The sequence below is a fragment of the Copadichromis virginalis genome, linkage group LG17 (assembly GCF_057382275.1).
Source record: "Copadichromis virginalis isolate Kocher_CV1m ecotype Utaka linkage group LG17, C_Virginalis_male_GT1.1, whole genome shotgun sequence".
Lineage (NCBI taxonomy): Eukaryota > Metazoa > Chordata > Actinopteri > Cichliformes > Cichlidae > Copadichromis > Copadichromis virginalis.
Window position 1 is genome coordinate 39,196,077 of NC_140634.1, and position 22,944 is coordinate 39,219,020.

Below are 22,944 nucleotides of genomic sequence, written 5' to 3' on the forward strand. Positions count from 1 at the left end.
GTTGAGCAGATAAGCAGAGTGTTTGCTGCATGCATGTTCAAACCTAAATGCACCAGTAGCTGTGCTGCGATGAAGTGCAGCACATGCACGTCTTTTTTTTTTTTCTTCTTTCCGTGGAGGTTACCTTGGTCTCTTCTGCCTCGTTCACTCCATCGATCGCTCTCTCTCTCCTCCCCTGTTCTTTCCTCCCCCATCTCTCCCGTGTCACCCCTCCTCCCTTCATTCTCTGAATTTATCCTTTGAAGTCATCTGTGAAGCTCCTCTCTGCTCTCCCTCAGGAGTTCCCTTCCTACGCTCAAAGTGTCTCAAGAGTTTCTACAAAGCTGGACTTTGCTGAAATCGTTTACATGCGTTTTGCTGACACTTTGATAGTTTGTCACAGGGCAGAGGAGAATCTTTGACATTTCCACATTTTATAGAGTTACAAAACATCCTCTGGGTCATTTTCCTCTCCAGCATGTGGAGAGAAGGGGGGGAGAGAATCTAGACGTCACACTTTTCTCTAATGCGGCTCTCCCTCTTTCTTACAGATTGCTGTGACGTTCTGAGTGAAGATGGCATTATTTCAGAACAACTTCTGGGTAAGTGTCTTGAAAACCTCTTTAAATGGAGTAACGCTGCAGGGCACGTGCAAAGATCTCTAACTGAACTTGGTCACCTGTGGTAGCTGGATCACAGCTATGACTGACCCAGCTTCTCATTCATATTCTCCACAGACAGTCGTGCCTCTCTGTTGTGCATCAGGTACAAACAGGAAGTGCTTGTTACCAATAGATACCAGTCTTTTATTTAGATCTCAGCTTTCAAGCAGTCTCATTTAAATTCTGCTTCTAGGCTGAGATGATGGTGATGAATGGCTTTTAACTCGCAGTTACTAGTTATTATGTTAAGACTTTATTTATTTAAAATAACTGTTATGTGGCAGATGCTGTTGATGGGCATCAGTGATTTTTGGCAACTTGGTTTGAGGAAACTTATTTTATTTAAAAAACACATTTTTCTGGTGAATGTCAGAGATTGCAAGTTGAATGACTCTCCCTGTCACTTCTTTTCATCTGTTCTGCATTTCCTTTTACTTTTGGCTGGTTTATAAAGAAAAATAAAAGCTTTTCAAACCCACTTTAAAAAAAAAGAAAAAAAAGTAGCTATAAATATGTTTGTCCCAGTCCTGGCGATTTATCTGTTGGTGGAAAATCAAAATCCAAAATCTTTGGTGGGAACCTGAATATTTTTATATGCAAAAAAATGCTGCAAAAGGAAAAGTCCAGTTATGTTATTTCCCTTCAGTCTTCACATTTCACCCGTATCTGTCTTTGCACACAGAAATTAACGTGCAGGCGTCTGTGGACACGTCTCTCTTCAGATAACAAGCGGCAAAAGTCGCCCACAGACGTGCTCCCGTGCAGTCCTCCAAAATCTAGGTCTTGTGTCTGTTTGCGAACCACAACTGTGCGAACACAAAAACTCAAACGCTTCGTTTAACAGATTCCCCGAGCCGGTGCCAGGTGTTTACAGCGTCTCGCCTTGTGTGTTCACCGCCACTAACTATACATCATGTCATGAATCATCCTCTAACATGACATGTAAGAGGAAAAAACAGGGTAATTAAAAGCCTGACAGCGAAAGGATTCATAAGCTCGGGTTAGATTACACTCGGTTTTGCAAGTATTAAAAAAACTAGTATGACTAATTATGGCATTAATTGGCTTAATTTCTCCGTGAATAACGGCCTCATTAGTAGTCTTACACCAATGTACGAAGCACAGGAGTGAAAGTCTCCCACATGCCTCTGTGACTTTGTCAGCTGACAGCTTTTTCCTTCTCTCTTTGTCCTCCTCTTTGCTTCTGTCCCAGCCTACCTAGTACATCTATTTCAGGTGTGTCCTAGTTTTTGGCCTAACAGACAGAAAAGTTTTGCACATTGAACTAATATTTCCAGACTTTCAATTAAGGTGCAGAAGACACAGTTTATAACAGAGACTCTCGAAGTTTAGTTCATTGAGCCGACGTGCGGTTTAGGGCCAGAAAAGAAAAATGACCCATCTAAAGCCACTAATTTATAACTCCAGAGAACCTGCACGGACGGGGGAGTCCAGTAGTACAGTTAACTGTAGCCACACCCCTTATTTCCTATCATGCCTCATTTCCCATCACTGACTTAGTAGTCAGTTGTCTGTTTTATGTTTCAGTGCAAGTGATTCTTCAGAGGAAGCTGGTTTTTGCTGATGGTTGGAATCTCTGTGCGGTCACACCACCCATATTTGGAAACTGTATATTGGTATTAAACAGTATTTTATTTTTGCATGCAGCCTTATTACTGAGGCAGTTTGAGAACCTCGTCATTGAACTTCACCCCATGATGATTAGGGATGGGTATTGAAACCCGGTTCTTGTTGAGAACCGGTTCCCACTGTCTCAATTCCTTGGAATCGTTTGCCATTTTTGCAAACGATTCCCTTATCGATTCCAGTCGCCCCGAATGACGTCACCACGTTGCGGAGCGTCATTTACCTGGCAGGAAACACGGCGGCTCAAACGCTCAAAAGTTTGGTCATACTTTATGAGAACGGATGACAACAGGGCAACTTGCAGTACTTGCAAAGTAGAGATTTCATTTAAGGGAGGAAACACTACGAACATGCAAAAGCATTTGCTCACAAAACACGCGATGACCTTAAATGAATGTCGTGTTTTTAATTCCGCTCCAGACTCGTGAATCTCAACCAGCAGCAGCGGTAACGTTTGCACGTCCTCTCCCGTTAATGCGGCAGGTAAATAATCAACAACAGTGCATATTATGTTAGCGTGATCTGCCTTATTACAAAAACATTACTGTGCATTTAGTGACCATGATGAGAGAGACAGAGTCTGGCTCAGATGCTGGCAGTTCTCGCTGCAGTCTGCCGTAGCGTCTCCTTTCAGGCAGGATAGACGAATGTCACCGAGCAGTGACTGAGTTTGTGGTCAAAGGCTTGAACCCGTTTGCCACAGCAGATGATTTTCAGTAAGTGAATGTGTTTAATTGTAGGCAGGGACATTACTGGATATTCTTGTGTAATTGCTACAGAATAATTGATGTTATACTTTGTTATTGCTACAGAAGAATATTTATTTTATTATTTTACATTTACATTTTGTTTTCCTGGGGACCCTGTGACACCCCATTGAAGAGCCGTAGGCTGGATCTCTTAAGATCTCACTGCTGGGTTTGTAAGGCCATGTTACTCCTACATTTCTATCTTGTTCAAAGAGAAGATAAAAAACAAAGTTCTGAGCTGATCGACCTTAGTGTTCTCCTTTTTAAAAAGAATCGATAAAGAATTGAATCGTTAAAGAGAATCGAAAATGGAATCGTGAAAATCTTATCAGTACCATCCCTAATGATGATTTATTGAACTTGAGCCCACTGTAAGCAGCTGTTATTACCTCTCCTGCTCATCTGTCCGTCTCTTACAGCTGTAGTGTTGCTTTGCTTTTGTGTTTTCTTTACTGGTGAATATGAGCTGTCGATTGTCTTTGTGTGTTTGTGCTGAACATAGAACTGCAGATTTACAGCCAGGCAAGTAGAAAAGCAAAATCTAAAGAACAAATGAGGTGACGTACTTGTGTGTCTTTACATATTTCCCATTCAGCCTGCTTTCAGAGCCAAATGGCTTTGAAATACAAACCACTCTCTAGTTAATTAGGCAGCACAGCCACTCGGGGACGAGCTACACACAGAGCCTCGGCTTGTTTGGCTCAAGAACATTCACAGCCACTCACAAAGCCTCCTCATAGCACTCTGTCCTTTCCCATTAACTGAATGAAAGCTGTGCTTATGGTCCACAGGAGGAAGCGTACCGGCTGTAATTAAGTGCATCCTTAGCAAATTAAGGCGCTGCTAAGTCTTGGGAACAGAATGTGTTTCTCTGTAAGGATTCGTCACGCTCGATCGTTCCAGGAAACGTAATCGCACTTAGCAATAATCATCGAGGTATATAGAATATAAAATATCTCTTCAGTATGCTTTGATTTCGTTTGCTGGCTCTCAGATGTCATCACTTTGCGAGTGTGCCAAAGGATTGAGACAGTTTTTATTCTCTTGGTTCTCCCTTTGCCTCGAAGGTAGAGAAGCTAAAATAGTTTATTTCAGTGGATGAACCGAGCGGCTCCACAAAGGCCCAGAATAAGGAAGATAAATAAGGATTACTTGGACCTGCGAATCATGCAGAGCTACTTCACTGGAGTCCAAAAATAAAGCAAAATATGGAGCTTAAATTTTGGCAGAATACGTCGCCATTAAATCTTCCCAATTAAGAATTTCATATGGTTTGTTGTTGTTCTTTCCTTTTGATGTAATTCAAATAATTTATTATTTAACAAAGTATATTTTCTAATATGGATTAACTGAGTAAGCTTTACAGTTTTTGTTTTTTTAAATGATGATGTAAAATATGGGCTATTGTCGTCACCCCGACAGGCAAGTTTGTGAGTTTGATATCTTAAAGATAAAAAGGTTTCAAATTGATCTCAAACAAGTTCAAATCGCAGTGATCTTGAAGGTTGCATATATTTTGTGCCTCTGCGCCTCACAGTCCTGACGCAGCACAAACTCAATCTAGTCTGTTCCCAGCTTATAAACGAAATATTACATTTGATTTGATGCCATCACCTACAAAGTTGCACCATTTAGCATCGTTTTACAGCCCCGATAAAAAGTTTAAGACCACTTGAAAAATGGCAAAAAAGTCTTATTTTGCACGGTTGGATGTTAACAAGGTTCAACAAGAAGAAACGGGAGAGAGACGAAACATTTCTTTGAGCATGCGATTCGTTGACGACAACGCTTAAACTGATACAGGCCGTTTTACAGCTGATCAACAGTTCAGGACCACACCTAAAAAACAAAAATGTTATTGTTGATCACTTCAAAAATTTGTTGCGGCATCCTTGATGCAAGTGTTTCCATGAGGTGAGAGGGAGCATTTCTCCAAGACGGCCGCATGAAGCGTCCATTTTTGTAACTTCCCCAAAGGTTCTCTGTTGGATTTAGATCAGAGATGCAGGATGGTCCAAAAGAGCAATGTTATTCTCCTGGAGGAAGTCCCTTGTGTACTGTAGCGTTGTCCTGTTAAAAACCCAGTGGTTACCACACAGACGAGGGCCCTCAGTCACGAGGGACGCTCTCTGCAACGTCTGGACACAGCCAGCGCCCGTTTGACGCTCCTGCACCTCCTGAGACTCCGTTGTTCACCTCACGGTGCACCTCAGCAGCGATGGCACGCTGCGAGAGACCCTGCTTATGCAGTTCAACAACACGACCATGTTCAAAAAGGTTTTTTGCCTTTGCCATCAGAGCGTCATGACAGTGTGACAACCTGACAGAAAAGGACAATGGATCCACATTGTTGCACAGATTTGGCCTTTTAAAGGTCAACTGGTCCTAAACTGTTGATCAGCTGTTGATCAGCATGTTTCAGTTTAACAGTTGTTTTCAATAAATTTCTTCTTGCTGCATGTTGAAGCTCGACTTTGAACCTTGTTAAGATCCAACCATGCAAAGTAACATTTTTTGCCATTTTTGAACTGGTCTTAAACTTTTTATCAGGACTGTATTTTAGAAAATAGCCACATAATCTGAATTCATTACTAAGCTGACCTGTATTAGCTGCTTTAATAATATTCGCTGCAGTGCTGTATAGATCTCAGAAGGCCAGTGTGCGTGCTTACCAGGGGAATTTAGAAGAACTGCATCAGAGAAACCTTTAAAGCTCGGCGAGCGGTGCAGCTCTGTACAGTATAAAGGACAGCATTGTCTGCTGTCGTCTCTTAAAAATGCCTCCTTTGCCTGCAGATATGTCTGTTTGCACAGAAACGCTGCACCCACTGGACTTCTATTATTGCCTGCAGCTCAGTTTAATGATGCCAGTGTTGCTGCCCTGCCATCACTTTGAGTCATGTGGGTTTCTTGTGGGGTGAAGATCTGTGAACACACTGAGAAAATCTTCCTGCTTTCAGGGTTTTCCCCCCTCCTCTCATTTCATCCCTGCTCCTCTTCTCCCTGCCACCTCCTTTCGTCCTTGCTCAGTTGTTCATTTTAAAAAATGCTCTGTGCCAGGTTAGAATAGGAGCCAAGACCGATCAATATGAGACTCGTTAAATCTGTTTTATGTATGGCAGTAATCTCCAAATATTCGTGTTCCTCGTGAACTGACTGCATAGTTTGGGTTGGTTAACAATTAAATAAATAGTACATATATCTATGTGTACATGACATAAGAAAATCAGCAGGCAAAATAAAAAGACGCGCTTAAAGAGGTGAATTTGCTCAAACCGTCCTACTCGTCTGCGATGATGAGCCTCTGCTGCAGCTACCTGCTGCTGACGTTATTGACACCTCTCTGCTGTGGGAGCGTTCACGCCGCTCAACCTGCTCGGTCAGCAGAAAGTTTCTGTGAGTCAGCGAAAGTCGCAGCAGCTCTGACAGACCGGCCAATCAACTGGCTCCGTGATAGTCTGACGCAAGGTTGTAAAAGTTTACAGCTACTGTCAACAGCAGCCCGTCAGTGCAGGACAGTTCAGTGCATCACTGTGTGGTGCTGACCTGTCACGTTTAAATGATGTTTTGCTCGTGACTTGTGAAAACTGCTACAGCATAATAAAATTGATCTGTGATGACTGGAAATAGCTGGCTTTGCCTTATTGCAGACAAATAAATGCACTGGTTCTCTAAAACCAGCAGAAGAAATTTATTCTGTACATAATTCAGCAAAGTACAAATGTAGTTTAAACCAGCACGTGTTGAAAAAGGGTCTTCCTGTGGGTGCTGGGCGAGGCTGGATATGAAGAACTTAAGACGTGCAGTATCACTGCGGCCTTCATACGCCATGCTGTAGACCAGGGGTGTGAAACATAAGGCCCGGGGACAGAATTGGCCTGCCAAAGACTCCAATCTGGCCTCTGAATAGCAGTTATAAAGTTTAGACATTTAACTTTATTTTCCTGCTGATAAACCACGACAGCCATTCATACAACACCTAAGTAAACGAGTCAAATCGAAATAGTTAAATACCAGAAAGTTGCTTTTTTTCACAATTTACAATAGAAAATATTTTTTTTAACATTTATTTTAATTAATTACTATTTTATGACTTTATCATGTAGAAAAACTGAGATATATTGAAATTGCATTTCTATTTCTGGAGTTAAACTTCTTTGCAGTAACAGAAAGGAGCGTTTGTGTGTCTGAAATAAGTTTGACTTCCCTGCGTTAGACTGTTTGGGATTTCTAGAGGAGGTGTGTTCCTGGTGCTACTATGTGTCATTTGTTTCTGCTTGTTTCTTACTATTGATGAAACAATACAACACAATGTGTTAAAGAGCAGGAATATGCTCAGACACTGGATCCATCCATCTGTCAGACTGCACAGTCATATTAGGCAGAGCTAAAGGCACAGCTCTAGATATTGTCAGAAAAGGGAACATTATATCAGAAAGCCTGAGCCAAGCGCTTCACCTCAGTATGCTTAAATTCTTGGGGGAAAAAGAGAAATCTACAAATGCAGTTCCTGGGAGTCCTTTTGTGTCTCTCTCTGGTCCTTTTGTGTGCTGCGAGTTAGAGAGCACAAATAGTCCTAATGCAGGTAAAACCCGCTGCCGATTCTAAAAAGCAGAATATTTCTGAATTAATGTGACGTTTCTAAAACCACCAGCCAAGAACCGCAGGCATCCAATCAGGTGAAAGCAGAGGATTTCTTGCTAATGCCTCAAGCTGTCTTTGGCTCATCTGTGTAGGGCACCATATAATCTTTTACCCTTTCTGTCATTTGCCAATCAGCAGCACAGGTTAAACAGTTGAGATGCACAGGAATACGTTTGTATTTGTTATAGAAGCAGCTGTGAAGACGACCGTGCAGCGCAAAGTGCAGCTCAGCCCAGGTTCACCGTCTGTAATTAGTTTCATAAATGCCTGAAAGAAGTCTGAAGATGTGTCTAATTAGAATCAAGAGAGAGCAGTTTAAACACACACACACACACACACACACACACACACACACACACACACACACACACACACACGTCGGGTATTCATATCTTATGGGGACATCTAATTGCAATCATATTGCTTTCCCTAACCCTTAATAACCCAGCTGTAACCCTGACACTAAAACCACATTTTGAGTCACTATTGCCTTCCAACTCGTGGGGACCTGGATTTTGGTCCCTATAAGGGCTGTTGGTCCCCACAAGTATAGTAGCATTCCAATTTTGGGTCCCCACAAAGATATGAATACGTGCTCTCTCTCGCACACAGAAGCCGACATTACACTGAAATGACGACTAAGATAAAGAGCTAATATACTGTCTGAAACAGCAGGCTTATAAGTTCAGTTATTTCAGTGTCGTCTGCTTCAGACGCAGTAGCGGGTAAACTCTGGGGACTTGCTAGACTAAATCCTCGCCCTGTTTCACACTAAAGGTTTTGTCTGTTTTAACAGGGAACAGCATTTTTAGGTCATGTGAGCCACGTTATTCTTACATCCTGTTTATATCCTTATGAACATGTCGTGTTCACAGGAAACCGTTTGAGAAATACAATGTAACACTAAACTCTGAACTCACTCTAAACATTGTTGCCATTTCGATGAAAGTGACCTCACAGGAAACCTTCATGCAGCCTCTGAGTGAGCCATGAGAAGACTGAACTTCTCTTCTTCTCACTTGCATGCAGTTCACAGCAAACCCTGTGTAAGAGCCAAAGTCAATGTTTATGTTTTTCCTTTTTGTTTTGGTGGCACAGGTGTATAGCTTTACCTGCGTCTCAGGTGATGGTATGTGGGTGTGGTCACAGTCTATTTACCTGATGTCGGTGTTCGCAGCAGGTGTTGGGTGAGTGGTTTGTGGGCAAACTTTTCTGTTGACCGTCATTTTTTGGCACACCAGTTAATCCATGCGCTAGTTGTAAATTGATTGAAAGCGCAAACGTTTGTTTTTGTTTTGTTCTTAAAATAAATGCGCAAAGTACAAGTTCGACTCATTATGGATTATTGGAGGCGCGTCACAGGGACACAACCAACTCAGCCGGCCGCGGCTTTATTTACGGATGAAAGTCGCAACACCCTGTGAGCCTCTCTCGTATGTTGGCTTCCAAAACTGCCAAATCAGTGATGGTCAGTACACTCATCAACACGCTTGATTTTAAACCACTTTTAGAGGAGTCTTCCCTGCACCACCTTCCCTGTTAACAAATCTGAGCATTTCTCCTACTGACCTTAGTGTCCCGCCAAGTCTGTGTCTTCATGAGAAACTTGGACACATACAGATTTGAAACCCTCCCTCGTCTCCTTTTTTCCGCTCCTCATTGTCATGGTAATGGCTCCATCATGCATGACCAAAGCGGTCAGCTTAATTGATGAAAAAGAGATCAGCGAGAGGTGGGAAGAGAGGGGGGTTCGCATATATCAGGCATGAAGGCTTTTCTCGCACTGAAGGCTTTAAGGAATACTTATTGCTAACCTGCATATTTATTGTTTTTATTCTATACAGTAGTTTAGTTATAGCCAATGAATCAAAGCAGGAAAGGACCAAAAACCATGATGTTCTTTTCAACCTGATCTGCACTCGCCCCGTTCATTCTGAACTCATCCTGAAGTGAAGATGAATAAATTAATCCCTAAACTTGTGCAGCGGGATCTATTTTCAGCTGCCGATAACATTTGGATCTCTAGTGGGTTTTTACTCGTTGCTGAAAATTGTTTGTGGGATTGACTGAAAAAGAACCACAGAGCCCATAACAACCAACATGTTATGATGTGTTTTAAATAGAATTGGTGGTGGTACAACTTGGCTTTCAGCACAAAGGAATAAGTTTCATCAGGCTTTGAATTCATGCGAATGTGTCTAATATTAGCATTATTTTCTTTGGGGGTTTTTTCCATGGGAGATCTAAAACATAGTTTATATTTAAAGATTTTCTTATGGCATACAGTTTCCCAATCATCAGCATTTCATATAATCAGTAACGACCCAGTTCATCCACGTGATCTGCTGCAGCTGAGGACACATGATCTGAATATTCTAGTTTTCAGGCAGTCGTCCCCTGAAGAGACGATGGACAAAGCTGAAACTGTCTGACAGCCCTGCTGGCGGGAGAGCCTTTTATTTCCTTACATCAACAATGAGTCTCTTCCATCTAATGTGAAAACTGCAAGACGACAAAAAAAGACCAGCTGTCGCAGAGAATGAAGCAGATTTGGAAAATGCGCTGCTTTCTCTGCTAAAAGTGGTTTGTAAAGCAAACCTGAGGTGAAACGTTGCCGCGGTGCAGAGAGCAGCACAGAGTCACACAGCTGCTCCTGAAAGTCATCGTGTTGAACTAACTGTACATGCAAAAAGTGAAAGAAATGGTTTAATTAAATAAAAAAACAACCTTCTGGTCCGTTCGGTGCACGCTTGTCACGGTGAAACTTGTCACTGAGAAACGACCTCGTCTTTGTCAACTTAATCTGCGATCGCCGAGTTGTCGGCTAAACGGGAACATGAGTAAATATTTGAGCCTTAGAGAAGGTAAATGCAGACAATTCAATGTGCTGAGCAATAAGCTGTTGTAATAAAGTTCGTATCTCTCCTAGCACAGTTTGCTCAGACTCGCTTCTCACATATTCAAATGTTCTTAAGGACTGTGATCATAATCAGACACGGTGCTCACCTTATAAGGCACCGTGACAGACTGTGGGGAAGCTCTATTTGCATGGAACTGAGAGGTGTGTGTGTGTGTGTGTGTGTGTGTGTGTGTTGGCAGCTCACCTTTCTGTGGCACGTGTAAAGTTTCTGCGAGGAAGGAACGAGTCCTGCATGACATTAGTCCAACTCGCTGTTTATGGACAGTGAAAGTCAAAACATTCAGCCGTTTGGTGAAAACACGGATCTGAAGTTACGAAGGACAGAAAACAGGATGTAGGCGTTTCATCGTGTGCTCAGTACAACGAAACCACTTTGTGTGAAGTTAAAGGACTGAGTCTTTATGTCAGGATAGTGTAACCAGTCAAGTCTTTGTTTTTTTTAAATTTATTTTAAAATTGTATCTTGCACTAGTTTTATTTCTAAAAGCAAAACGGGTTCATCCAAACCATAAACTGAAACTGGTTTTAAAGAGTTGAATATTGGCCTAAAATTAAAATTGTCTTGTGTGTTTGCACTTAGATTAACCCTAATGTTAGCTTCTAAGGAGCTGGAGAGAAAAGCGACCGAGAGGCTTCTCGGCTCAGAGGTGAAACGTCTTAAAGAAACTTTATGAAGTCTAGTCGCTTGACCTGGATGTCTGAGAACCTACACAGATACATTAAGAGTAAGATAAAACATCATGTTAGTGAATGTACTCACAGATGTACCCATATGAACCTATGGGTGAACCTAATCTTTGCTTATGTCAGACACAGGATCAAAAGTTAAACTGATTGCGGCTCCGCTGATGATTATTCTGATGATTAAGCTGCAAATGAGTTTCTCTAATCTTCATGTTTGAGACTTCACAAAGCTTGTTTTATCTGTGAAACAGCATAACTCGGACTTTACTGAGGCACAAAGAAAATACAAGGTTAATTTTTTCTTCTTTATCAGCTGATTGACTTTTTCACCCAGATCTGATCTTGTTTTGATCCTTTTGCAAAAGCAGTGACTCATAAATGTTGTCAAAATTCAGCAACATCTGTATAGCTGCTTTAAGTGTGTGTGTGTGTGTGTGTGTGTGTGTGTGTGTGTATTCATATCTTTGTGGGGATCAAAAATTAGAAGTTTACTTTACTCATAGGGACCAAAATCCAGGTCCCCACAAGTTTGAAGGTATTTTTGAAACTCAAAATGTGGTTTTAGTGTCAGGGTTACAGTTGGGTTATGGGTAGGTTCAGGGTCAGCAGCTGGGGAAAGCTTTGTGTCAATGAGATGTCCCCACAAGATATGAAAATGAGTGTGCATGTGTCTCTTTTATGGCTATCATAAAAATAAAGCTCAGGGGACGTGACCGTGTGAGAAGCTGACTTTGTTGTGTGTTTTCTGACAGATGCCAGCACCTCGTCTGAGATCATTCTCAGCTGTTTTTTCCTTGTCCTGCTCCTTTACGTCTGGTTTGTGCGTGTGTGTGATTTACTGATGACCCTTCCTTGGCATTCCAGCCATTCCCCTGGTACCTGGAAAGTGGTCTGTTCCCCAGCGCGATATTTTTAGGTCCTGCGAAGCAGCTGTCAGCGTTTCTGCTTGCACACACAACCCTGCTGTCTGCTGACTGAAAAATGTGGTGAGGCTGAAGATGCAATCTGCCTCTGCCTCAGTCGGGCTCTCATCCAGATTACATAGATGTAATCGGAGGGAGGTTTGTGTAATTACAGCGGCGATGGGGACGGTGCTAAATCTGCTGAGCCATAAGGTGTGCGACTGATCTCACCAACAATCCAGTTCTGTGTTTGTTTGTGCTTCTTTCACACAACACTGAGTCATGTTGGTCCTGCTGCAATCTGAGCTGAGCTTTCTGCTCCTCTGTGGAGCAGAAAGCTCAGCTCAGATTGCAGCAGCCGCTCGCAGCCCGAGACGTGGCGTAGTTGATCCTGGAATATCAGCACGAAGCGATCTGTTCAGTTATCACAGCTCATGTTGGAACTAAGAGCAACAAATGCCAAATAATAGAGAGAGAGGTGAACAGTGTGGGTCCTTTGTGTGATAGTCTAACATTTAGAGTGTGTCTCAGCTGGTCAGGCTGCTTTTGGAGTAACTATGAGCACAAATTGTTGTACCTGAAGAGGACTGGTACTGATGCTTATACAGCAACGTCTGAAGGTGTGCTACACGAACATGTTGTTTCTTCATGCACATGCTTTCCAACTCGTAGGGCTTAATAACAAAAGAAAGAAAAGCAGTCTTTGAAAGAAAATTAAATTATTTTGATGAATTCATTTGCAAAAATGTTTTCAGAAGGCTGCGTGTAATGATATTCACTAAATGAGTGGCACAGTGTATTCAGTATAAATGATTTGATGCTGTGCGATGCTGCAGGGTATAAATAAAAATAAAACTGTCAGCGATCAGAACAAAGTGACAACGAAAGAAAACAGCAGTGAGAAGAGTCAGTAGCTGCAGGGACCCGTGAGGGACGGCTGGATTTAAACCGCTGAAACTTACAGACGGTCACAGTGTGAGTGTCCTGTGCTACATGTGCTTATGGAAATCCATCCGAACACTACCGATAAAGCACATTAGTTATTCATTCATAATTAATGTCAATAAATTGTTCTTTTATTAACTCGACTGTCTGTCGACCTGCAACTCACAAGAATCACTGATCCTCCTACGGGATTCACACGATAACGAACTGAGAGGTTTTCACCCCGATTGATCACTTTTGTTGTTTTACGGGCAACAACCTGAGAGTTATGAGTAGGGATGGGTATCGTTTAGGTTTTATCCGATACCAGTACCAAACCGGTACTTTTGAAACTGTGCCGGTGCTTAAACGGTGCTCGAACCGGTGCTTAAAGAATCAAGAACACAAAATTGGTCCAAAAACCTCTCATGTTTAGCTGTTTTCCACTTTTTCTTTGGTCATTTTAGCCTTTTTGGCCAGGGTGAAGGGAGTATCTGCCATCAAACAAGAAGACAGCCGCATGTAGCTATGATGGTGTTTGCTAGTTCACCTTACCTGCATTAATGTAATAACGTGGTTAGCCTACTCAACGTAAATTACACACGAACAACATTAAGCTACTCACGCAGAGAAGAACGGCTGCTGCTGCATCATCATCCTCATCATTTCTGCTACACTGGCAGGGCTAGGGGCCAGGACTCTCCTCTTCGGGTTTTTGGGGGATGTTGCTAACTCTGGGTCTGATAACAGGCACCACACCCGCAGTAGATGTGCTCGGTGTGAGGTCTCGCAGCAAGCTATCAAATACGGCGCATTTCTCGGCTTTTAAAAAAACGCTATGCGTCGCCAGGTGTTTCATCAGATTTGAGGAGTTACCTCCTTTGACAGTATCACAGTATCAGCTTAAAGCACTTGTTGCTGCTGAGTTTGCATCTTTTACTGTGAAGTACAGCCAGACTTTGACCGCTTCGCCTTGGGCATCTTTAATCTGTAGCTCTGCTCTAAAAGAACGTACGTACCTGGACCCGCCTACTACGCTTGCAAAGGTAAAATGATTGGCTAGAATCCAAAGTGTGTGACATCTCAGGGAAATAAAGCACCGAAATATGTGCGCTGCTTTTCGGTCTGGTTACTACCGTTTATGTCAGAACCGGATACCGGTACCCATCCCTAGTTATGATGGACTGTGAGTCAGACGAGCTTCTGCACACAGATGCTGTGGTTACGTTTAACTTGAAGTTGTGCTGTTCAAACGCTAAAATGCTGTGATATGACAATATGAAGACCGTCGAGCGGTAAAGCAGTTTAAAAAGTGCATCAGAGAGACACTCGTGTTATCAAAAGGAAACTTTAAACACGCAAAAGGTCTTTTTGTGAAGCGTTGAGTTCCCTCGTGCACTGATGACCAATCGCTGTGATGTTTTGAGGGAGAACAAAAGAAATGAGTAATATTTGTGGCCATATGTTAAATGACTTTTGCCGCCTTTGGAAGCGCGAATGCTCGAATAGCTTTTCTATAACTGAAGGTCACGTGTGTGTAACGTGCAGGACTGGCTTATAGAAGGTGAGCGATTTACCCGTCATGCCCGTACGCACACGATTCATTAACTTCTTTTAATAATTTCTTTTTATCCAGATGGTAGAAGCTGGTTTCATTTTTACTTTCACCCTGAACCTTTGAGTGTCTCTGGTGTTTACAGCAGACGATCAGGAGAAAAATGTCTCAAACTCGAGCGAACTTGATTCCGAGGCCCCGACTGGCATCGCTTTTGTTACTTTTGCCATGTTGGTTTGCTGTTTCTCGACTTACTGCTAACAGACGTGTGTGTCTGTGTGTTATTTTCGGCAGGGGGAGAAGAATGCCGGCTTTGATGTGCTCTACCACAACATGAAACATGGCCAGCTGGCAACCAAGGAACTCGCCGAGTTTGTCCGAGAGAGGTGAGGTTTGTGTGTATTTGTGAATATCTGTGTGGGAGGTGGTGCAAGTGATGAGATTTGGGTGGAAAATCCACCGTTCTTTACTACGTACATGGATATAAAGATTGTGCCAAGTTGGAAGAAATACTGGAAAATACCAAAAAGCATTCTGATCTCATCTCTCAGTATAACAAGGTGTTCAGATTCATCCTGTCTGCAGATCGTGTACTGTGGAGCACACAAGTCTGTCTGTGCTTTGACCTCTGACCTCACTATTCTGCTTCTTTTGAAGTGCCTGTTTCTCAAGCACTCAGGTCTGAGCACTGTATGTGGATGACCTCTCATCATAGCTCGCCACAGCAGGCGACACACTGCACGCTGCAGTTCTGAACTTTTTTTCTATCATAATCCGACGAGCAGAGCAAAACTGCATGACGCCGTTGGATCGGACATGGCGCCATCTATACAGTCAGGTCACATAAATATTTGGACAGAGATGACTTTCTTCTAATTTTGGTTCTGCACGTTACCACAATACATTTTAAACGAAACAACTCAGTGCAGACTTTACGCTTTAATTCAATGAGTTGTGACAAAATAAAGCATTTTAACAGTCTTTTCATTTCAGGGCCCAAAAGTAAACGAAGAAACTAAATAACTGAAAATAAAATGCTCATTTCTAATACTTGGTTGAAAACCCTTTGCTGGCGTTGACGGCCTGGTCTTGAACTCATGGACATCACCAGATGATGGGTTTCCTCCTGCTGGGCCTTTACTGCAGCAGCTTTCAGTTGCTGTTTGTTTGTGGGCCTTTGTGTCTGAAGTTTAGTCTTCAACAAGTAAAATCCACGCTGAACTGGGCTAAGATCAGGTGACTGACTTGGCCATTCAAGAATATTCCTCTTCTTTGCTTTAATAAACTCCTCAGGATCTGTGTTATGAAACGCTGCCCAACCAGTTTGACTGTATTTGAGCAGTCTGTCTCTGGACACTTGCACCTTGCAGTGAACCCTCTTATTTACTGTCATGCAGTCTTCTCTTTGCGGTAGGCTTGGATATCGATACGCCGACCTCGAGGAGAGTGTTACTACTTGGTTGGCTGTTGTTAATGGAAATAATTCTGCGATCATCCACCACCGTTATCTTCCGTGGACATCCAAGTCTGCGTTACGAAGTTCTTTCAAATGCAAGCACCACACCTCAGATTAACTCCAGGTGATCGATTTCCTTAATCAACAATGACATAATAAAGGAATTCCCCACACCTGCCCATGAAATGGCCTTTGAGTCAATTGTCCAATTACTTCTGGTCCCTTTGAAAAGAGGGTGGCACATGTTGAGTGTGGGTGCCCTCAAATGAAAGCTGAGAGTGTAGACGTCTTGTACACGTCTATTGTATAACAATAATTGGAAAGTGTTTAAGGAAACGGGTAAAAATGTATCCAGATGTATATATTTACACCTAACTGTGACAGTTTTTACCTCCCTGTGGTGTGCATGTTCAAATTCATCAGGTTATTGTCCATTAAATACATAGAAAGCCACTTAATATAATGTGGCCTTCTCCTTGTACACTCAGTCGAGGCAGCACCCTCACATAAACCAGAGTGCTTCTACTCGTGAGACACACCTGAGGTCACCTGCTGTGTACACCTCTCTGACTGTTGGGTTTCTCTGTGTGTTTTATTGTAGGGTCTACCTTACAATATAAAGCACCTTGAAGCAACCGTTGTTGTGATTTGGCGCTGTATTAATAAAATTAAATTGAGCTCTGCGGTACAAAATATTTTCCTTGTGTACATGTTTACCACTTTAGTAATCAGTTACTATGCATGTAGACACAGTGCACGTCTTTGGGACCTTTTTAAATGGTTTGCAAACTAAAATAAATCAGTCAGATGAAATCTAGTTGTCATTTTTCTTAGCAAAATCAGCATGAGCCATCTACGAGTCAGTAATAACTGGTGGTGCCATCGTGTCTGGGATGTAAAAACGGGACAGTTGCACACTGACACAAAACTAAGTTGAGAGTGTGTAACGTCAAATACTCTGTCAACTCATTTGTGATTTGCAGTTAGCACACTGAGGGGAGTAATGAGGAGTTTGTGCTCTCACAGCTGGATGCTAACGCGTACAGAGCACACTGTCAGACCAGCGATATAATCCTGACATCGATTCAGAGTGCTGTGCACATTCCTCACAGGGGAAATTCACTTATCTGCTTGGAAAGCAGCAGACAACAAATCAGCAGTCAGGAAATGAAATAGCACTGTGGGTGAAACCGTGTGCGATCCTGCAGGATGGAGGCGAGGCAATTGTCCTGATAAATTTCCTCAATCTTTCTCTCTCTCGCCACTTTCCCGAAAGGTCATTTTGATATAAGAGAGTCTATGAAACACTCGGTTAAAGTACCAGAGCAACCCTTCAGCCACACTATCAGGGTTTCTGCATTCTCTGCATAGCACTGTATTTACTTTAAGGAAGACAATCTGATTGGCTAGAGCTTGGAGTCTGAGGATAGACGACGGTTGTCTAAATAAAATGTAGCAGAGATCAGCCTTTAAATATATCATTCAATGAGCTAATTAGTTACTAAACATCACAGTGGTCATTTATTATAGAATTATGTACTGAGAGACTTTAAGTTGGAAACTGTGAACAACTGTATCTAACAGTGTGAGGATCTCATCCTGGAAATAAAAAGTATTTGGATTATAGTTGGTGGATGTCCTACAGACACTGCATTAAATAGACATTCATTACACAGAAGAAGAAGAAGCAGCAGCACATGAAAGTGTTGGGCCGGACGTGTTATTGGTGAATCCAGGTGTATAAAATGAAGCACTCAGCCGGTCTGTCTTTACAAACACTTGTGAAATAATGGCTCATTCTAAAAAGCTCACTTACTGTGGGATTGTAATAGGATGGCAGCCCGTTTGTGAAGTTTCTTCCTTCTTTGATATTCCACAATAAGCTGTAAGTTGTGTTATTACAACGAGGAAGCAAATAGAAAAAGCAGCAACTCAGCCATAAAGTGGCAGACCACATGAAGTCACAGAGCGCCGAGGCGCACAGTGTGTCACAGTACCAACGCTCCAAACTTCCTCTGGCAGTAACGTCAGCACACAGTCTGTGCACCGGGAGCTTCCATGACTGAGCAGCTCCTGCAGGTGTCATTTGTAGGTGTACCGTGATAACTTCACTCTGGGATAAAATAACTGGTCATCTTTATGGGAACCACGAGCCATGGAAGGCTGGGCAAAGCACAACAACAAAAAACAGATTTTAAGCCTTTCTAATAAAAAGTAACAATAATAAACAAAACTTTAAAGCACGACCGTCAACAGTAACATTAATTCTCTATACGTGCTGTGTCGACACAGATCAAATAGAGCCCCCATGAATTTTTAATAGGTGCAGTTTAGTATCCAAAGATATACAGATGTTCACAAGGAGCACTAATGTGAGATTCCATTAAAATAAACCACTTCTGAAACTCCTAAAACATCAAACATTTAACCTGTTACCACAAATCAAGCCTAGTCTTTGGCCTCCTACAGAATAGAACTGGATCCTTTCGGATAATCAAACGCCTAAAAAGGTCAGTTTAATTTAAGATATAAGTAATAACTTGTGAGACTGATTCAAACTCTGCACGAGACGAAGAGCAACGATAAGTCTGTTTGTTTACGACTCTCGGTTCTCCTCTGCAGCAGGTTCCTCTGTTCTCGGGATATTTGGATCGATGTTCCTCTGCTGTCCCTTCAGGGTCCACAGATGGTTATTAAAGTTTTATGGCCAACCTTGTAAACATCTATTTATCATTTAAATGTGGCTCCTTGTAACAGTTACCCAACACAGATGAAAATTAATCTTTATCTCACAGACTCTGACTCAGGAGGCAGATGCCTGGTGTCTGGGCCAAAGTAAGCTCTAGATGGAGAGCATAACATATGAGGCCATTAGCTGATGCAATGGCGTTGTGAGGAAGTGCTACTGGAGTGCATTTGGTTTATCGGTCTAAAGGGTATTTAGATTAATTTACATTTCAGGGGGTTTGTGCATCATTAGTCTTGTCATGCTATTAGGATAACAGGGAGGCTAAGAAAAGGTGTGCAGCTCCACCTTGCAGGCATACATGCATATGTGGATGAGATATAAAATTAGTCTAGCCATGTGTCCTGTTCATGCTTACGTATATATGTTTTTCTCACTTTCTTTCCCTAAAGGGCTGCTATCGAGGAGACTTACTCTAAGTCAATGAGTAAACTAGCTAAAATGGCCAGCAATGGAAGTCCACAAGGGTGAGTACCTCATGTACGATATATAACAGCAGGACAGCGTCCTGTGAAGGGGTTCAGAAAATTACTGTATAGATTTTATTTCCCAGAAGGTGCTGGTTTGGTAATTATAGATGTGATGGTCATATGGCTGCATATGAGATATGGATGAGCACCATCTGTGGCACCAAATGCCCACATTTGTGATGCCATTCAGCCTATATCGTTCCAGTCATGTCGTCTACTCTTTGATGGATGATATTTGTATGTTTAATTACCTTCTAGGACTGAATCACTGGACACGATTACACAAGTCTGCAATGGTTCAAAAGTTTTTCTGTATTTGTTTGTTTTAAAGCTGATTTGGCTCATGTGGAAATACTTTGCTGTGCTAATCATATTTCAGTAACATGATTAGAGTGTGTGGATTGTTTGGCTGTTGTCAGTCAAATCTTATCAAAACACAACCAAATAAGCTGAGTTTTGTTTTTTACTTCACATTATAAGACAACAAACCGTTTTCTTGGCATTATTTAGAGTTTAGGTTTAGTTTTTAAGCTGCGTCGTCTGGTAGCTGCGTGTATACTCCGTGCTACATTGTTGCAGTCCAACATCACTGCTATGATTATACAGTGGGGCAAAAAAGTATTTAGTCAGCCACCGATTGTGCAAGTTCCCCCACTTAAAATGATGACAGAGGTCAGTAATTTGCACCAGAGGTACACTTCAACTGTGAGAGACAGAATGTGAAAAAAAAATCCATGAATCCACATGGTAGGATTTGTAAAGAATTTATTGGTAAATCAGGGTGGAAAATAAGTATTTGGTCACCTCAAACAAGGAAAATCTCTGGCTCTCACAGACCTGTAACGTCTTCTGTAAGAAGCTTTTCTGTCCCCCACTCGTTACCTGTATGAATGGCACCTGTTTGAACTCATCATCTGTATAAAAGACACCTGTCCACAGCCTCAAACAGTCAGACTCCAAACTCCGCCATGGCCAAGACCAAAGAGCTTTCGAAGGACACCAGGAAAAGTATTGTAGACCTGCACCAGACTGGGAAGAGTGAATCTACAATAGGCAAGCAGCTTGGTGTGAAAAAATCAACTGTGGGAGCAATCATCAGAAAATGGAAGACATACAAGACCACTGATAATCTCCCTCGATCTGGGGCTCCACGCAAGATCTCATCCCGTGGGGTCAAAATGATCATGAGAACGGTGAGCAAAGATCCCAGAACCACACGGGGGGACCTGGTGAATGACCTGCAGAGAGCTGGGACCAAAGTAACAAAGGTCACCATCAGTAACACACTACAACGGCAGGGAATCAAATCCCGCAGTGCCAGACGTGTTCCGCTGCTGAAGCCAGTGCATGTCCAGGCCCGTCTGAAGTTTGCCAGAGAGCACATGGATGATACAGCAGAGGATTGGGAGAATGTCATGTGGTCAGATGAAACCAAAGTAGAACTTTTTGGTATAAACTCAACTCGTCGTGTTTGGAGGAAGAAGAATACTGAGTTGCATCCCAAGAACACCATACCTACTGTGAAGCATGGGGGTGGAAACATCATGCTATGGGGCTGTTTTTCTGCCAAGGGGACAGGACGACTGATCCGTGTTAAGGACAGAATGAATGGGGCCATGTATCGTGAGATTTTGAGCCAAAACCTCCTTCCATCAGTGAGAACTTTGAAGATGAAACGAGGCTGGCTCTTCCAACATGACAATGATCCAAAACACACCGCCCGGGCAACAAAGGAGTGGCTCCGTAAGAAGCATTTGAAAGTCCTGGAGTGGCCTAGCCAGTCTCCAGACCTCAACCCCATAGAAAATCTGTGGCGGGAGTTGAAAGTCCGTGTTGCTCGGCGACAGCCCCAAAACATCACTGCTCTCGAGAAGATCTGCATGGAGGAATGGGCCAAAATACCAGCTACTGTGTGTGCAAACCTGGTAAAGACCTATAGTAAACGTTTGACCTCTGTTATTGCCAACAAAGGTTATGTTACAAAGTATTGAGTTGTATTTTTGTTATTGACCAAATACTTATTTTCCACCCTGATTTACCAATAAATTCTTTACAAATCCTACCATGTGGATTCATGGATTTCTTTTTCACATTCTGTCTCTCACAGTTGAAGTGTACCTCTGGTGCAAATTACTGACCTCTGTCATCATTTTAGGTGGGGGAACTTGCACAATCGGTGGCTGACTAAATACTTTTTTGCCCCACTGTATATGCAACAAAGCACACTTCTGCACACTCTGGTCAGTGATTCGTTTTAGTCAGACAGGGCTGTGAGAGCCCTGCATCATTGATTTCCACATACATCGATCAGCCATACCATCGATGTTCTTGGTCTGCAGCGGTCAGTGTCTCTCAAAATTGGTTCGAGGAAGGAACAGACGTACCAGCGACGTGGTTGTAGGCAGCCAAGCCTCACTGATGTGTGTCGGGAGTGAAGGCCGGCCTGTGTGGTCCCATCAACAGACGAAAAAGTTCATGCTGGTTCTGATAAAAGGTGTCAGAGGTGCTCAGTCAGGGTGTTGACTCCTGTCCACAACTGAAAGCGCCAACAATGTTCTTCAGAACTGGACCACAGAGTAATGGAAGAAGACTTTCTTTTATATGACATGGATCGTCAGATGCATGTGCCTCATCTGCTATCTAGCAGATATCTGCATCAGGCCAGCGGAGGCAGTGTTCTGCTAGGAAACCTTGGGACCCGCCATCTATGTGGATTTACTTCGACCCGTACCACCTACCTAAGCATTTTTGCAGACCATGTGCACTTTTTCATGGGAAACGTATTCCCTGATGGCTATGACCTCTTTCAGCAGGATAAAGCACACAGGCACAAAGCAGGAATGGTTCAGGATCTGTTTGAGGTTCATAACAACAAGTTTGAGGTGCTTCCGAATTCTCCAGAGCTCAGTCGAGTCAATTGTTGGTGGGATGTGCTGGACAAACGAGTCCCAATCCGTGGAGGCCTCACCTCCCAACTTACTGTTGCTAACATCTTCAGACAGCACACCGTCAGAGGTCTAGTGGAGTCTGCGCCTCGATGGGTCTGGTTGTTTCGGCACCAAATGGGACCAACAGAATATTAGACAGACTGTTATGCTTGATGTTTGAAGGAAAATCAATTTCAGTGATCTCTGAGTAACAAAATGAGAATAAATTTGTGTAAAACAATAACTGCAAATGTAATTTTACATTTTTGGAAACATTTAGTCCTGTTAGTGATGATAAAAACTATTAATATGGTGCCCGACATGAACAAATATACCTAAGAAATACTCAGTGGTCCACAATTTCTTAAGCGTAGTGGAAAATGTAGGAGTCTTTAGGACAACAGTGGAATTACATGTTGATTATCTCTTATTACTATCTGCATATTTTCCAGGACTTTTGCTCCCATGTGGGATGTTTTCAGGGTGTCTTCAGACAAACTTGCCCTCTGCCACCTCGAGCTGATGAAGAAGTTCAACGATCTCATCCGCGATATCAACAAGTACGCAGACGAGCAGGTCAAAATTCACCGCAAGGTACGTATCTGAAGTGAGGGGGAAAAAACACTTCACCCCAGTCCTGCCAGCCCTGATCAGCTCTTTTCTCAGAGCATATCCAGTT

The 22,944-nt window shown here is 42.6% G+C and overlaps 1 protein-coding gene across 3 annotated transcripts in view; it reads left to right on the top strand.

Moving 5' to 3' along the window:
- fcho1 (FCH and mu domain containing endocytic adaptor 1) overlaps nucleotides 1-22,944 on the top strand; it is a 62,553-nt gene that overhangs the window by 15,345 nt on the left and 24,264 nt on the right. For all 3 annotated transcript variants that reach the window (XM_085436885.1, XM_085436887.1, XM_085436886.1), the window contains exons 2-5: nucleotides 531-581; nucleotides 14,961-15,052; nucleotides 19,261-19,335; nucleotides 22,718-22,859. In XM_085436885.1, the coding sequence (XP_085293011.1) occupies nucleotides 555-581; nucleotides 14,961-15,052; nucleotides 19,261-19,335; nucleotides 22,718-22,859 (336 nt within the window). In that variant the 5' untranslated portion in view covers nucleotides 531-554. The remainder of the gene's footprint in view (nucleotides 1-530; nucleotides 582-14,960; nucleotides 15,053-19,260; nucleotides 19,336-22,717; nucleotides 22,860-22,944) is intronic.